The sequence below is a fragment of the Colobus angolensis genome, unplaced genomic scaffold (genome assembly GCF_000951035.1).
Source record: "Colobus angolensis palliatus isolate OR3802 unplaced genomic scaffold, Cang.pa_1.0 Scaffold372, whole genome shotgun sequence".
In the NCBI taxonomy this organism is placed as follows: Eukaryota; Metazoa; Chordata; class Mammalia; order Primates; family Cercopithecidae; genus Colobus; species Colobus angolensis.
In genome coordinates, this window is record NW_012117066.1 from 1,036,391 (window position 1) to 1,054,194 (window position 17,804).

General features: G+C 37.4%; 1 protein-coding gene across 1 annotated transcript in view; it reads right to left on the reverse strand.

The window, feature by feature from the left end:
• Positions 1–17,804, reverse strand: part of MYO9A (myosin IXA) — a 260,868-nt gene that overhangs the window by 198,786 nt on the left and 44,278 nt on the right. The window contains exons 5-8 of the mRNA XM_011953817.1: positions 15,516–15,615; positions 13,363–13,419; positions 4,622–4,719; positions 2,144–2,270 (exon numbers count right to left, since the gene is read on the reverse strand). Of these exons, the coding sequence (XP_011809207.1) occupies positions 2,144–2,270; positions 4,622–4,719; positions 13,363–13,419; positions 15,516–15,615 (382 nt within the window). The remainder of the gene's footprint in view (positions 1–2,143; positions 2,271–4,621; positions 4,720–13,362; positions 13,420–15,515; positions 15,616–17,804) is intronic.

Genomic DNA, 17,804 nt, shown 5'->3' on the forward strand with positions numbered 1-17,804 from the left:
AAAAATAAACACTGGGTGGTAAAACAAATAAGAAAGAGGTATCCATTGCTCTCAAAGAGCACTGCAACCTTATAACAGACACGAACTAATAAACAATTAACTTTATGCTATAAAACTAAATTATGCTAAGCAGAAACAAATGCTCTGTATTTAGGGAGTCAGTTTAGACCACTTAAGGTTAAACCACATGAAGCGGCCTAGGAACCAAGATTTGGAAGATGAATAATTTTTTTTAAAAAAACAAGCTATTCATAATTGCCAAAAACTGGAAACCAAAATGTCCTTCAACAGATAAAAGAATAAACTATAGTATATCTATACAATGGAATATTACCCCATGATAAAAAGAAATGAGCTATCAAGCCACAGAAAGACATGAACGAATCTTTTTTTGTTGTTTCTTGATACGGGGTCTCGCTCTGTTACCCAGGCTGGAGTGTAGTGGCACAATCTAAGCTCACTGCAACCTCCGCCTCTGGAGTTCAAGCCTCTCACCTCAGCCTACCAAGCAGCTGGGTATACAGGTACATGTCACCACGCCCAGTTAATTTTTGTGTTTTTTTTGTTTTCTTGTTGTTGTTTTTAGTAGAGATGGGGTCTCCCTATGTTGCCAGGCTGGTCTTTAACTCCTAGGGTTCAAGCAACTCACCTGCCTCAGCCTCTCAATGTGCTGGGATTGCAGGCATGAGCCACCACACCCAGCCAGAAATAAATAAATCTCAAGTGCATATTACTAAGTAAAACAAAGCAGTCTGAAAAATCTACATATTGTATGATTCAATTATATTACATCCTGGAAAGGACAAATCTATATATCTAGTAAAAAAGGTCAGTGGTTGCCAGCAGTTTAGGGGGAGGGATTGAACAGGTAAAGCACAGGGGATTTTTATGGCAGTGAAACTACTCTGTATGATACTATAATAGTGGACACATGACTTCTTGCATCTGTCAAAAACCAAATAGCATGAAGAGTAGAACTTAACATACGCAAATATCAAAAATTATTTACGAGATTGGGGGATTCCACGAAGGAATGTAGACTATGACAAGAAAACAGCATGCATGACAAGTATATGAAACCTCAACAAATGGGGTGGAAGGAAAAGGTGCTGTTCTAAGTAATTTTGGAAATGAGTGAAGTCTGTAGGATTAAAGGCAAAAGGAATTGCGCATAAGCACTGTATTCTAGTTGAAAAAGTCGTTTCCCAGGGGGATATAGGTTAACAATTTTGATACCACTACACATGTATACTGGAATTAAACAAATAAGTAAATGGATGGCAGAGGACAGAAGACAGCTTTCTCTTTGTTGAAGCAGGAGTTCACAGATAAGCAAGGGAAGAGGGCCAGAATGATCCATGTGGAGGTGGATTACAGTTGGAGACATCATCATGAACTCATGTTTACCTTTATATAGATACAGATGATTACATATTAAAATATGTAAAGATATGTGTATATACACAGGTTAGTATATACATACATATATTTCCTTGCTATGCCAGACAATAGGGCCTGTAAGAAATGACATCCCATCTGATGGGATAAATCTGGCAAGATGAGAAGGAGGTAGGCAAGAGAGAAGTTAGCTAAGAAAACATAAAACATGATAAATCATCACTCCAGAAAGAATCAGGTAATAAAGGCCCTTGATGTAAGAAGCAGCATGGCAGGAGATGAGAACCTTTAGGTCCTATTCAACCCATAAGGAAAAAAAAAAAGTAGTATCCTTTTTTCTCCACCCACCCAGATACCCCCATCTTGAAACAAAATAATCTAATCAAAATCTTAGTATGAGAAGAAATCTCAAATATGAAAAGAGAAAAATTAGCATAGCCCCAGAACATTATACAGTCTAGCTGGAAATATTCATCCTATCCAGCAAATTTAGGGACTATGGATGTCTGGAGCAAGTGGAGGCACAGGAGAAAACACAAATTTTCTAAAGATTCTGCCTCACTCAATAGCAAACTGAGGCAGGTATCAGGAAAAATTCCATCTTTTGGAAATGCTATTTAAAAATAGTGCCTAATAAAAACATTATTAATAGAAAGCATTAACCCATTTACACCTACGAAATACACAAAATAAAAAATAAAAAGTTACAAAGTATTTGAAATGACAACAGAATGTAATCACTCACTTCTAATAATTCTGAGACAATAGGCAGAACTTCAGGATTACAGATATCAATAGAGTCATCCCGGTATGTCTTCTTTTTGTAACAGATATTACCCAAATGTAGTATGGCTGAGAGAAGAGAGAAAATCCTGGGAAAACAAAACACAAATTGTAGCTTAGTTGTATCCATTCCCAAAGATCGTTTCATTCTAAAATTCTAGTTAAGCAAACTAACCAGTACAAATAATGAAGTATCTAGTCTTTGGAAAATAAGTAATAAGGGAATAATTACTAAAATTTACTGAGGGTTTACTATGTATTAAATACTGTTTAAAATGCTTTTCATGGCCTTAAGTATTACACCACTTCTTATATAGTTATTTCAAAGGGACTTCCGCTATTGCCTGAATTTGCCACAGTGTTTTAAAAGGCCATGCCTTTCTAAATGCTATTCATCCTATCTGGAATGCTTTTTTCCTATACTGTTTCAGATACACTGAATCAGAATTGCCAAAGGAAAGGCCTTGAATCTGTATTTTTTTTTTAATCAAGTATCTTAGCTGATTTTTTATTATTAGTTATGTTGTTAAAATGCTTTTCTATACCATATGATGGTGTTTGGGGTAAATGGTTTTTTGTGGGTTTGTGTGTGTGTGTGTGTGTGTGTTTTAAGTATGAAGCAATGTGGGGTATATTAACCTCTACTGTGAAACAACTTCATATGGACCCTCCATTCTAAATTTCCCTCCTGAGTCAGAAGAGCATGTGCCCTCCAATCAACAACTAATCTCTCCACTTATGCTATATATCCCATCAACTCCTGTTAATTCAGGAACCTTAGGTTACCAAGGATCTCCATGTAGCTAAGAACAGTATATTATGTTCTTAACTTATCTGACATCTCAGAGGCATTTAATACAGCTAAACACTCCACTGAAAAACTCTTCCTCAGTCTCCTTATACATACAGCTTTGTGTCACATGCAGTTATTTTCTTAGAATAAATATGGCTTACAAAATTTGGCTTACGAAAATTTAACACTATGTTTTCCTAAAATTACGAACTATTCCAACTAAAACAAAGATATTGCTTTAGGAACCTGAGATATTACCTTAGCAACATTTGAGAGGTACTGAATCACCATCTAACTTATAAATCTAATTTTTCAAATAATTTAAAGTTTTAAAATCTTTGAATCATTCACATGACTCACAGGAAATACCAGTCTATTAAAAAAATAATGCATAATGTTATTCTGGATTAAAGAATAAACTATCAACTGAAACATAACTAATGGAAGTCAAAAGACAAAAACAAATTCATGAGCCTCTTTGAAATATTATTTTTAATAGAAATTCACTAATTTTCAGTGAATTGTAGTTTATGTCACCAACTGAGTTGGTATGCCAACTTACATACTGTATTATTTGATTTTAATTGACTTCTCATAAAAAGATTCTAGCAAATAGCCTGCTAATTAAAGAGTCATACCAATGATGTAAGCGCAAGCAAGCAAGAAAACAGCAGAGGTGATTTTCTCCTACTCTCAGTAGAGGGTCATCAATCATGAGGTTAAAAATTAATAACAGAGGTTGGGTGCAGTGGCTCCTGCTGGTAATCCTAGCACTTTGAGAGGTTGAGAAAGGCAGATCACTTGAGCCCAGGAATGCAAGATCAGCGTAGGCAACATGGCAAAAAAAATACAAAATTAGCTAAGTGTGATGGTATAAGTCTGCAGTCCCAACTTCTTGGGAAGTTGAGGTGGGAGAATCATCTGAGCCTGGGGAGGTTGAGGCTGCAGTGAGCACTCCAGCCTGGGTGACAGAGTGAGACCCTGTCTCAAAAAAAAAAAAAAAAAAATTTTTTTTAACAATATAATCAGATCTGATATACTCATCAACACGACTCTCCCCCTCAAAACAGTTATAAGTAACTATTCTTTTCTGGTGACAGCCAAGGTTGAGTCTTTAATTTTAAATAATTTGTTTCAAATATAATTTATCTCATCTTTATCTCAACCTTTTTATATTTTTAATTTGTTTAGATTTACAATTTAAAAACTTATTAGAATGGTACAGATATAAACTATACAGAGGAAATACACTGAAAATTAAATACTATGCATCTGATAAGTATGCATAATTTAATAAGATTAGAGATCACTGATATACAAAACATGAAGAGCTATAAAAATAGTGTTACAAAGCAAAAGTTTTGAGTAACATCTATGGATAGGCTTCAGGGGCACCATAAAATTCCTACATTTATATGCAAATTGTTAAAGATGTACATTTTACAACAACACCAGTGTCAGCTTTCATTAGATTCTCAAAAGAATTTATGACAAAAAAAGGAATTAGAAATAATGCTCAAGATGGATGAGGTACTAGATGAGGAATACCACTTAGAAAACTATTTAAAAAGACCAACAGGAGAAATCTGTCAAAGACATATCATGTATTCTCTATCGGAGGTATAAAAATACAACAAGTAAACTCACTGTCTTCGTGTCTTGGGAAGAAATCCTACCATTTCCATGGCAAGTTGTAGGCGCTCAAAGTCATGTCTCAAATCTTCTCCTTCCACCATGAAGCAATCCTGCTTATTCAAAATAAAAGTTTAAAAATCAAGATTATATATTTTAAAATAATGTGGGCCATTCAGAAATATGGTAATTTAGGATAAGTACCTGTATGTATAAATGCAAATTAGAGCTGGCAGAATAGTTAGACCTAGTCAAATTCATTAGACGTCTTATCTTACTATAGGTATGCAAACTAAACACATACCTACTAAAATGCCAATAAGTTTACTTTTGTTCTCCCTTTCACAATCACCAAGATTAGGATCTCAAAAGTTAACTTCAGATAAAGAGCTAGTTGTACTTAGTAAGTATGCTGACACCAAGTTTAATTTTGAGTGGTTCTAAACAGTTTCAGAAATTCAAAGCATTTAAGAGTGCTCAATTCCACCAGCAAATATTATTTATTCCACAAACATTTAACAAATGCCTACTCTATGTAAGGCACTGAACTAGATATTAGTGACACAAAAATAAATTTTAGAAGAGGCAATAATTTAGTTGAAGAGTGAAGCCTAGATTTATATAATATAAAGAAGTTTGCTACATATATCTAATCTATATTTATATGGATCTACATAGATCTATATAGATATATATTTTTTTTTTTTCTTTTGAGACAGGCTGGAGTACAGTGGCATGATCTTGGCTCACTGCAGCTTCGAAATCTGGGCTCAGGTGATTCTCCCACCTCAGCCTCCCAAGCAACTGGAACTACCCAGCTAGTCCTACCATGACCGGCTAGTTTTTTGTATTTTTAATAGAGACAGGGTTTCACCACGTTGCCCAGGCCAGTCTTGAACTCCTAGACTCTAGCAATCCACCCACCTAGGCCTCCAAAAGTGCTGGAATTACAGGCGTGAGCCACTGCGCCCAGCCTGTTACATCTACCTAGATATATACATATATAATTATTTATGTATTTCATATATGTAATTATTTCCTAATGAAATAATAGACAACATGGTAATCAAACAAGGAAAGAAGTATATGTGAAAGTATAAAAACCCTCAGAAAACGCGTCATATGAGTCAGTAAAAATAGTTGTGAATAGTCACACATGCCTGTAATCCCAGCTACTTGGAAGGTTGAGGTAGGAGGATTGCTCGAGCTAAAGTGTTTGAGACCAGCCTGGGCAACACAGCATAACACCATCACAAGAAAAAAAAAAAAATGCTGTGGAATACCAGATTAAAAAATACTACTTTTTAAGCATAACCCTTGCATTTCAGTTCCTAAAATAGTCAAACAGTAGTAGATATACTCTAAATCTTCAAAACAATAAGTGAGTCATAAATCCCTTTACTGTATGTTGTCACAGTCCCTTGCACTTTCAAAAACCTCCTCACATTTGCATTTACATTTTTAATGCCTATCTTCCTAGGGAATATTCTCTCATGTACTCAGTGAAGTATATGAACAGTTAATCGTCTTATTAACTGCAGATCCCCAGTGCGAAGTCAGTGCCAAAAACAAGTCATTATTTAGATAAATACATAGTCATTGAATTACTGAGTAACATATATTGAATTGAATGAAACATTCCTTTTTCAGAAATAAAGTGCTCATTTATTATATAAAAAGTATTTATCAAGTATTTACCATGTACAAAAAAATCTGTTTTAGGCACTGTAAGCATTCGTCAACGAATATCTGAAGTTTAAAATTAAGTTTTGAAATGCTGTTAACAATATTTTTATTCTCTACATGGAAAGCTGCACATGCACAGTTTAAAAATGTAAATTCACCACAAGTTCTTTCAGAGAATCCATGCATTTAATTTTATGACTATAAAGTTTTTGATAAGCAGTTTTAAGACATTCCACTGATACGCCAATGTCCTACTCATTAAAATAATTTTTTTTTTTTGAGATGGAGTCTCACACTTGTTGCCCAGCTGAAGTGCAATGATGCGATGTCTGCGCAGTGCAACCTCTGCCTCACTGGTTCAAGCAATTCCCCTGCCTCAGCTTCTCAAGTAACTGGGATTACAGGTGTGTGCCACCGTGCCAGGCTAATTTTCTTATACTTTTTAGTAGAGATAGGGTTTTACCACATTGGCCAGGCTGGTCTCAAACTCCTGACCTCAGGTGATCCACCCACTTCAGCCTCCCAAAGTGCTGGGATTACAGGAGTGAGCCATCATACCCAGCCCTGAGATAAATTTTTAAATGCATTCTTCTTTTACCTATAGTAAGTAAGCTCTCTTACTACTCTTCCCCCTACTTTCAAAACACAAATAGTTCATTTGCCTGATGATTTAACAAATATTTTCCTATCACAAGTGGCAAGGCAGGGGGAATCTATGCTTCCACATGTGTCAATAATAACTAACAGTGTTCTAATCTGCCCTGAAAGTGAATGGAACAGTTAATGTATATAAAATAGTGGAAAGTACACTGAAATATATTTGTATTTGCTCTTATCCTTAATCAAATGTTCTTAGAAACCCAAAGTGGTCTCAGTGAATATCAAAATCATAGTTTTAAAAAAAATGTGTATTAATTCCCTTCTCTGTTTCTCTGATGACAACTGTAGAAGAAAAACTAAGGATAAATTAAATCTCCCAGAACATAAATGACTTTATCTTAATCTGGGTTCCCTGGGAGGCAGATCTTGAGACAGATCAAGAGTCAAATACAAGTCACAGAGAAAGTGAGAAAGTAAAAGAGAAGACAGACTAAACGGTCTGTGGTAACTACTATGAAAGTAGTTAAATGGAGTTGAATCCCAAGACTATCTCTGGGAAACAATCTAAAACCTACAGAGGTGAGGGAGCTACTGTATTTATATACCATCTCATCTCTCATCAGTCATTGTTTGAGGACTTCTGGAGAGGGGGCAGGCAGCTGTTAATTCCCAAGTCACTTGTGAGTGCGTAATGGAGTTTAATCCCAAGGTTATCTCTGGGAAACAATATAAAAACTAGAAAGGTGAAGGAGTGACTGTATTTATATACCATCTCATCTCTCATCAGTCACTGTTTGAGGACTTCTGGAGAGAGAGCAGGCAGCTGTTAATTCCCAAGTCACTTCTAGAGGGCCCTACAAATGCCAAGGCCTTCCAGGGTTCTGGACAAAGCCTTCAGGCCCCAGCATCCAAATACTGGTCAGCCAGAGTTCAAGGAAATGGTGAGGTTCATTGCAAGGATAAGGCAAGGACTAACAAAAAACTGTTACAACCCCTTCCACTGAAAGAACATAGGCAATCCTTCTGTCAGCTCCGTATAAGTTCTTGTTTGTACTTGATAACATGCCACTACATTCCCCCAACAAACATACCCAAATGCTCTTTCATGCTATCAGACCTTGCTCTTTCTATGAGGTGACACACTATCTCATTTACAAATACCTAGTGATAAACCTAGCATGCAGCAGGCAATCAGTGTGGGTGTGAGGGAGAGAAAGAGAAGAGTCAAATTAGATATTTTCTTCTACTGTGTCTCTATTTCTTAAAATGGTACTTAAGAAATCATACTATCTTGCCTCTTTTTCTTTTTTCTTTGAGATGGAGTCTCGCTCTGTTGCACAGGTTGGAGTGCAGTGGCACAATCCCAGCTCACTGCAACCTCCGCCTCCTGGGTTCAAGTGGTTCACCTAACCCTCCTGAGGAGTAGCTGGGACTACAGATGTACACCACAGCATTCATCTGATTTTTATATTTTTTTGGAGGGACAATGTTTTGCCATGTTGCCCAGGCTGGTCTTCAACTCTTGCGTTCAAGCAATCTGCCTAGCTCAGCCTTGCGAAGTGCTGGGATTACAGGCATGAGACACTGTCCAGTTCCATATTATATTTGATCCTTATAAAACCTCTGGTGGTAGTTATGATTGTCTTTCACACAAGCAGCAGCATTGGCTCAGAATTTAAGCCAACTGCTCCTATGGTGGTGAAGCTTGTTAATAGTGTAGCTGGGATTCCAACCAAGCCTGTTATTTATCTCCTTTTTTCTTAAGTGATCTCCAGTGTCTTTACTAACCTTCAAAGTCAATTGTTCCAGTTTATGTCCTGCACTCTACACTGGTAGTTATAAAAATGTATGATTTCTTAAGTACCATTTTAAGAAATAGAGACAAGTGGCTGGGCACAGTGGCTCATGCCTATAATCCCAGAACTTTGGGAGGTTGAGGCGAGCAGATCACCTGAGGTCAGGAGTTCAAGATTAGCCTGGCCAACACAGTAAAAACCTATCTCTACTAAAAATACAAAAATTAGCTGGGCGTGGTGCCAGGAGCCTGTAATCCCAGCTACTCAGGAGGGTGAGGCAGGAAAATCGCTTGAACCTGGGAGGTGGAGGTTGCAGTAAGCTGATACCGTGCCACTGTGCTCCAGCCTGAATGACAAAGTGAGACTCCATCTCAAAAAACAAACAAAAAAAATAGAAAGGAAGGAAGGAAGGAAGGAGGGAGGGAGGGAGGGAGGGAAGAAAAGAAGGAAGAAAGGAAGGAGGGAGGGAAGGAAGGAGGGAAGGAAGAAAAAAAGAAAGAAAGATGTTAAGTGCTTTTTTAAAATTTTTTTGAGACAGGGTCTCACTCTGTCATCCAGGCTGGAGTGTAGTGATACGATCTTGGCTCACTGCAACCTATGCCTCCTGGGATCAAGTAATTCTCTCACCTCAGCCTCCTGAGTAGCTGGGACTACAGGCACGTATCACTTCACCCTGCTAATTTTTTTTTGTTTGTTTTTTGGTAGAGATAAGGTTTCACCATGTTGGCTAGGCTGGTCTCAAACTCCTGACCTCAAGTGATCCACCCGCCTAGGCTTCCCAAAGTGCTGGGATTACAAGCGTGACCAACCGCATCTGGCCAGATGTGAAGTGCTTTTTAAACGAAAAAATATATGCAGAGAAAGTTGTGCAGTATGCAGAGACCTTATACTAGACTGGCAGAGGAGGGTGAGGAATAAAGCCAGAAAGACAATGTTTAAGTGTGTGACCACAAACTTACAAACTGACAGATGGGTTTTGGCAGTAGGAATCTTTACACTGCAAAAATACTTAAAACAGAGTAGATGAAAACATGGTTTCAGAGTATCTTGCCCAAGTTGCATCATCATCCCTGAAAGCATTATAGGAGGTCTACCACATAGGAAATGAGCTTCCAGGTATTTACTGATGTTTGGATTCCTGTAAAGGTAGTAGTGACCAAGGTTGGAGCTTTGTTTCCACAGAATAATACAGGTCAAATCCCTCTGCAGCATGATGGACACAGGTGTCCTGAGACTATCACTTATGGCAATTACCATTAAAATCCTACCTAATAGTTGGACCCTAAAATTGAAGGCTCAGATAAATAAAAGAATTTGGTGAGGCTGGCTGACCCTTTATATTGAAGTTATTCAGATCAGCTTTTTTTTTTTTCTTTTTCTCGAGACAGAGTCTTGCTCTGTTGCCCAGGCTGGAGTGCAGTGGCATGATCTCAGCTCACTGCAAGCTCCGCCTCCAGGATTCACACCATTCTCCTGCCTCGGCCTCCCTAGTAGCTGGGACTACAGGCACCCACCACCACACTCAGCTAATTTTTTGTACTTTTTAGTACAGAGAGGGTTTCACCGTGTTAGCCAGAATTGTCTCAATCTCCTGACCTCGTGATCCGCCCACCTCAGCCTCCCAAAATGCTGGGATTACAGGCGTGAGCCACCGCGCCCAGCCTCAGATCAGCTTTAAGGTACAGTGGCAGACATCAGCCAACATATTACCAGTATTTAATTCATTCTTCATATTTTATAATTGAGGAAACAAAGGTTGAGATGTTATCAAAAATAAAAAGACATTTAATAGATCATTACCACTTGAAGAGGGGACATTAGCACTTATTAAATATTCTTCTACATGTCAGTCACCATGAGAGTTACTGAAACCTCAAAACACAAGGAGATAATTATATATACATTTACAGACAAGAAAAGAGATTCACAGGTTAAATAACTTTCCAAAGGTTAAAAAAAAAAAATCTTATGAATAACAGGGCTGGCCAAACCAAAATCTATGTAGTTCCAAATCCCCTGCTCTCTCCCATGCAACACTGCTGTTTGTGCTTATTTAATAGGATAACCCTTAAATGGAACTAAATCACCATACAAGGGCAACAACAGGTCCCTTGTAAAAAGCAATTTTCTAACTACACATCTCCTTGGGACCATTTATACAATTCCACGAAATACGTAAGTAATGTAAGTACAACAGAACAGTCCTCAATCCTCTCTACCTATGATGCTAGTCACATAAGTTTTAATAACTCACAGGGAAACAAAGTTTAGTTTGTCCCCAAACATATTATGAGGAAGAGCTAACAGGAAAGAATAAAAGATCCTCTGACTGCTTGCTTTTATTAATTAACATAAGAAAAACAATCAGAAATTAAATTTCAAACTATAATAGATATTCAAACACAATAAATGGATAATGGTGACGAAAGTATTATTAAGGGAAGAGGAGATTATGGCTACAAAGTTCTTCTAAAGGGAAAGATGGATAATGATGACTTAAATGGCGGCAACAGCATTCACTATGCACTTACTAAGGATTATGTACTCTATCAAGTTCTTTACATGCACAACTTTAAGACTCACAAAACTTAAAGACCATTATTAACCCCTAAAATAAATGATACTGGAAAATAAACCAGCCAATATTCGTGTTAAGTCATTCTGCTTCAGAGCGCAAATCCTTTTTTTTTTTTTTTGAAACAGAGTTTTGCTGTGTCACCCAGGCTGCAGTGTAACGGTGTGATCTTGTCTCGCTGTAGCCTCAACCTCCTGGGCTCAAGCAATCTGCCTGCCTCAGCCTCCTAAGTAGCTGGAACTACAGGCGTGTATCACTATACCTGGCTTAAATTTTTGGAGAGATAGGGTATTGCCTTGTTGCTCAGGCTAGTCTCAAACTCCTAGTCTCAAGCAATTCTCTCACCTCAGCTTCTACAAGTGTTGAATTATAGGCGTGAGCCACTACTTTCGGCCCCCAAATTCTTAAGTATTACTTAGACTACCTATGAAAAGTAGCAGATCAGTTCACAGCTTCACTGTAAGCTCAGAACAGATGATCTCTTCTATTTGCAGTATGTGTTTGCAGTCCCCTATCTGCTTTCCAAGGAGGCATGGTCATTTGGTGTAGTACGTGAAAAAGGAAAAGGGGGAGCTTCTTAAGAATGGTAAAACAACTTAAATATTTTCTGTTAAAATGTACCAGAATCTATAAATTTAAATGTCAAGTTTTTTTCCCCCCAATGTTAAATCTAAACTCCAAAATTACTTGGTTACATAATAGTAATACAATTAAAATTTCTCTAAAAAAAATTATTATCCATGTATACTGATCCTTCTCACCTGTGAAATAGGCTAGTTCTGCAATTAGTAAAGTTTATAAACATGCAGCACGAATCAAAGTTGTGGTTCTTTAAAGCAAGGACTAAGAAATGTTTTCAGAAAGAATATTTAATAAATTAATGCATTAGTTAATTAATAGATATAGGAAGATTAGTGTGTGTTTTCAGCCTTTTTAGAATTAAATTGAAAACTTAAAAAAAATTTTTGTGTTCTTTTTATAGTTACAAGCTTGTCATAAAATATAACAAATAAAGCTAAATTTAGCTGGGCATGGTGGCTCATGCCTATAATCCCAGCACTTTGACAGGCCAAGGCAAGAGAATCACTTGAGGCCAGAGGTTCAAGACCAGCCTGGACAACATAGTGAGACTCTGTCTCTAATTTAAATATATACTTATTAAAATATAATAATACAATTTTTTAAAAATTAAAGCAAAATTTACCTATTCACTCTATATTACATCATGTATCCCCTTAAATCACTCAATTTAAAACAGAAAATAGGCTAGGCATAGTGGCTCATACCTGTAATCCCAGCACTTTGGGTGGCCAAGGTGGGCAGATCACTTGAGGCCACGAGCTCAAGACCAGCCTGGCCAATATGGCGAAACCCCATCTCTACTAAAAATAGAAAAATTAACCGGGCCTGGTGGCACACGCCTGTAATCCCAGCTACTTGGGAGGCTGAGGCATGAGAATCACTAGAACCCAGGAGATGGAGGTTGCAGGGAGCCAAGATCATGTCACTGTACTCCAGTAATAGCGTGAGACTCTGTCTCAAAAAATAAAAATTAAAAAAAAACTTATTTATAGGAATTTCAATACTTATTTTTGGATACTTTTATTAAGGCTACGGACTCTTGCTACTGGGAAAAAAAATCAAAAAAAAATTCATGCATTCATTATGTGTAAAGATTGTTGACATATAAAACATAAAGGATGCAATTTTTTGAAATAAACAATAATTATTACTCATATGTGGGTAATGAAACTACTAAAAAATAAAAGGAGAAAAAAACTATAGTTCATACAAATCCACAGCAATGTTGAAGAATCAGGAATATAATCAATTTAATGTTTGTCAAAATAAATATTGAATGTGGACTAAGTCTTAATGACCAGAATATATCCAAAAAAAAAGTAAATTAACTGATTTTAAATCAACAAATTATACAGATATAAATCAATCATTCAAAAGAAATGAAACACTGATTTATCTTCCTTCCTAGGATTATTTGTATTTCAGCTGATTTGCATTCTATATCTTCAGATGGATGCAAATGAGCAATGTGAGGACCCTTTGACAGGAACACAGAATATTTAGGTACTTGTACTGACCGGCTCAGAGTCATAGCAATAATCATCCCAGCTCTGTCTGAGGGGTTTCTTTGTTATCTGAAAGTAAGGCAGATTAGTTAGGTAGAAGTAATGGTTATTATAATTTTCTAATGATCTCTTAGATGTGGTGTGCAGGTAGTACTGCTGCTATCCATTGAAAAGTTATTTTGCATAGTAGCATAAAACAAGAAATAATGAAGCAAATTTTCACATTCTGGGAGACTGTATACTATACTACCCAACTCATATATACCATAGGCTCCAGTGACTGTTATTTATATAAACTGAGTCCCATATCCTATGAATACTGACATTATGACAGAAATATATTATGGTCATTAATTACAAAAAAGATCTGAAAGAAGAGCAAAATTCCAGAGTTCTCTAATACTAACAACTATCAACTCATTTATGAGATCATTACTTTATAAAAAAGAAAATCTTTTTTTTTTTTTTTTTTTTGAGACAGAGTCTCACTCTGTCACCCAGGCTGGAGTGCAGTGGCCGGATCTCAGCTCACTGCAAGCTCCACCTCCCGGGTTCATGCCATTCTCCTGCCTCAGCCTCCCGAGTAGCTGGGACTACAGGCGCCCGCCACCTCGCCCGGCTAGTTTTTTGTATTTTTTAGTAGAGACGGGGTTTCACCGTGTTAGCCAGGATGGTCTCGATCTCCTGACCTCGTGAGCCACCCATCTCTGCCTCCCAAAGTGCTGGGATTACAGGCTTGAGCCACCGCGCCCGGCAAAAGAAAATCTTTAATCACCCAAATATAATGCAAATAGTTTAAACTGGGGAGGAAAAAACTCAGAAGCTGAATTAGCAAATATTTTTGAAAAGCTACTTAATTCTATCCATAAAAATTAATAATATTGTATCAGAAATTGATACTTTAAATAACTTGGAATTCTCAATATATTAATACAAAGTCATTAGTTTATATTAATATATGCAGTTTCAAAATTAAGAAATAACAGTTAATGCAACACATTGTATATCTTGGGGAAAGCCAAAGGTATAACTTTCTTTTTTTTTTTTTTGTGAGACAGAGTCTCACTCTGTCGCCCAGGCTGGAGTGCAGTGGCATGATCTTGGCTCACTGCAACCTCTGCCTCCCGAGTTGAAGCGATCTCGTGCCTTAGCCTCCCAAGTGGCTGAGATTACAGGCGTGCGCCACCACATCCAGCTAATTTTTTTGTATTTTTTAGCAGAGACAAGGTTTCACGATGTTGGCCAGGCTGGTCTCGAACTCCTGATCTCAGGTGATTCAACCGCCTCAGCCTCCCAAAGTACTGGAATTACAGGGGTGAGTCACTGCACTCAGCCAAAGATATAACTTTCATAACCCTAAATATATACTGCTATCTCTGAACCATCATCAGTGTCAATTTGCTTACAAAACCTTCATAAGGATTTTTTTAACTGTCATAAAGGAATTTCTTTCCATAGACATTACATCTTGCCTCCAACAACGGAAAAATAAGGGGAGACAATCTATTATTTAAATGATCTATTGTTTGTTTTACTAATTCCATTAATGCTGGTTGTAAAATTTTTGTTATTATGAGAAATAATAAAATTGGTAAAGTCAATGTAATGAAAAGTGAGAATTACTCCTTAATGTGGAAGTTTAGGGATGAATTTTGAGTTTTGAGGAAAGAACCAAATTCTCTAAGTCATTTGCCTTTCAACAGTCATACTCTAAGTCAGTGTCACAGTATCATGCAAAGACGTATGTGTATGAGACTTCAAAACATGCAAATTAGGTTTCAAGTAATCCTTAGCAAAGGACAAGAATTAATCATTAGTAACATTTAATATCCTGGGGTTGTAAAAGGCAAATCACTTTAGTAAAAGTAAAGCATTTTTCTAATAGAGTAGAAGTATCAATAAACAGCTTATTGTTTTTTTTTCCCAAAGAATTTCACAGAAAACGAAAAGCACATACATTATCTGAGCTTTTAACATTTATATGAGGATGATAATTACCCTCAAATTTGAGAACTGCATCACATAAATTTGTAGAGTACACGTATGAAAATGCTAGCTAATATCCATTTGTAGATTTGGGAAAGAAAGTACTAGAAAAGAGACACTTTTCAAGCATTAAATTTAATACTGCCCTATACTTCAAAATGCTTTCTATGAACTCTCACCTGCTTGAGATAATGATATTCCTCTGGTTGCTTAAGATGGAATGCTGATCTCTCGTCTTCACTTGCTCCTGCCAGGAGGTAATAGAATACATGATAGTTCCTGTGGGAAACAAAGAAGTACAGTTTTATAACGTGTGATTTATGGTTATCATTTAACAGGGGGAGGGGGGAAGCAAACAGTAATTAGTAAAATGTATCAGCTTTGCTTCATTTTTTAACATAAATGTGATAAATTCAGCATTTAAGTACTCCTAAAAATTGAATGATGTTTTGGGTGTGGAATACAAGAGAGAGGGATGAAGGCAGCAAAATTAACAAAGTTAGGACCTCTGAAAATTTTCTTCTCCATAAAACCAATGAGAAATCTGGCAAATCTGTCATAATTAACCTTTTCAGAACTGTGGAAACTAATCGAAAGCTTGCAACAACCCAGAGAGTGTTTACTCAACAAAAAGAGCCAAATCTCAATAAAAAATGGCTTTATAGTGTTTTTAACTTGCCCTATTCCATCCCCTTGAAAACCAACAGCCTGCAAACTTGGAGATCAGAAGCCTGGCAGCTACTAGAAAGGTCAGAACAGGGTCTGGGCTTGTTCAAAGCCTCATTCCCTAAGAAATACCATTATTTGAACTGTATGGTGGGTCCCTGTAAGCAGCCATATTCACGACTGACTCTACGAGATTCATTCAGACTTCACCTCGTGCAAAGATCTTTTCCCCAGAGGCATCCATAGAAACTGAGGCTGAACAGCCTACTTCCTAAAGCAGTGGATCAAAGTTGGGGCCAACAATAGGCTAACCAAGAAACTTCAAAGGAAAAGCTGGTGAATGTGATCTTTATACTGGCTTTGAAAACCTCCAATAAATTTCCTAGGAATCTAGAAGGCCATATGCGTGCAGAACCCTGTGGGCATGCCCAGGGTTGTATGTGCTCTCAGAAAAAAACAGATGAAATATAAACTCTCACCTCCAGTTAACTCTGAATCTCCGCACAAGCAGAAAATAAAGGCTAAGGTAGATTTGTAAAATACCTAGCTGAGTGTTGAAGGCATGGAACAATATACATAGAGAGCCCTGTGGCAAAGAGTGAGACTTGCTTATTGTTTCCAAGCATTCAAATAAATCTCTGTCAAGTTATTACCTGACAAGTAAGTTAAATAAGCAGATACTTCAACAGCCACACTCAAAAAAGAATATCGACTTTATAAAATTAGTTCAGAAAAGTCACAAAACAAACAGTAGGAATAAAAACAACCATCAAACCCTGGTAAGAAGAGGACTCATTTCTAGAGTTGCTACATTATATTATTTTAAAAATCCAATTTTTCGGCCGAGCATGGTGGCCACACCTATAATCCCAGCACTTTGGGAGGCCAAGGTGGGCAGATCACAAGGTTAAGAGATGGAGACCATCCTGGCCAACATGGTGAAACCCCGTCTTTACTAAAAATACAAAAATTAGCTGGACATGGTGACATGCGCCTGTAGTCCCAGCAACTCGGGAGGCTGAGGCAGGAGAATCACTTGAACCCAGGAGACGGAGGTTGCAGTGAGCCGAGATCATGCCATTGAACTCAAGCCTGGGAAAAAAGAGAAAAACTCCATCTCAAAAAAAAAAAAAAAAAAAAAAATCCAATTTTTGTTTTGAGACAGGATATCTGTCACCCAGGTTGGAGTGTAGTGGCATGCTCATGACTCACTGCAGCCTCGACCTCCTAGGCCCAAGTGATTCTCCCACTTCAGTCTCCCTACTAGCTGAGACCGCAGGTGTGCACCACCAAACCTGGCTAATTTTTGTATTTTTTGTAGAGACAAGAGTTTCCCCATGTTGCCCAGGCTGGTCTCAGAAGTCATGGGGGCTCAGGTGATCTACCCATCTTGGCCTCCCAAAGTGCTGGGATTACAGGCATGAGTCACTACACCCAGCCAAAAAAATCCAGTTTTCAACAACAACAACAAAAATTATAAGGCATGCAAAGAAAGAAGACAGTATAGCCGATACAAAGTAGAAAAAGTATTAATAACTGTCCCTGAAAAAACCCAGACATTAGACTTACAAGATTTTAATCAGCTATTTTAAATGTGTTCAATGAACTAAAGAAAGTCACATTTAATGAACTAAAGAAAAGTATAAGAACACTATCTCACCAAATAGAGACTAATATACAGGACTCATAAGAAATTAATCAAAAAAGAGGCCGGGCGCGGTGGCTCAAACCTGTAATCCCAGCACTTTGGGAGGCCGAGACGGGTGGATCACGAGGTCAGGAGATCGAGACCATCCTGGCTA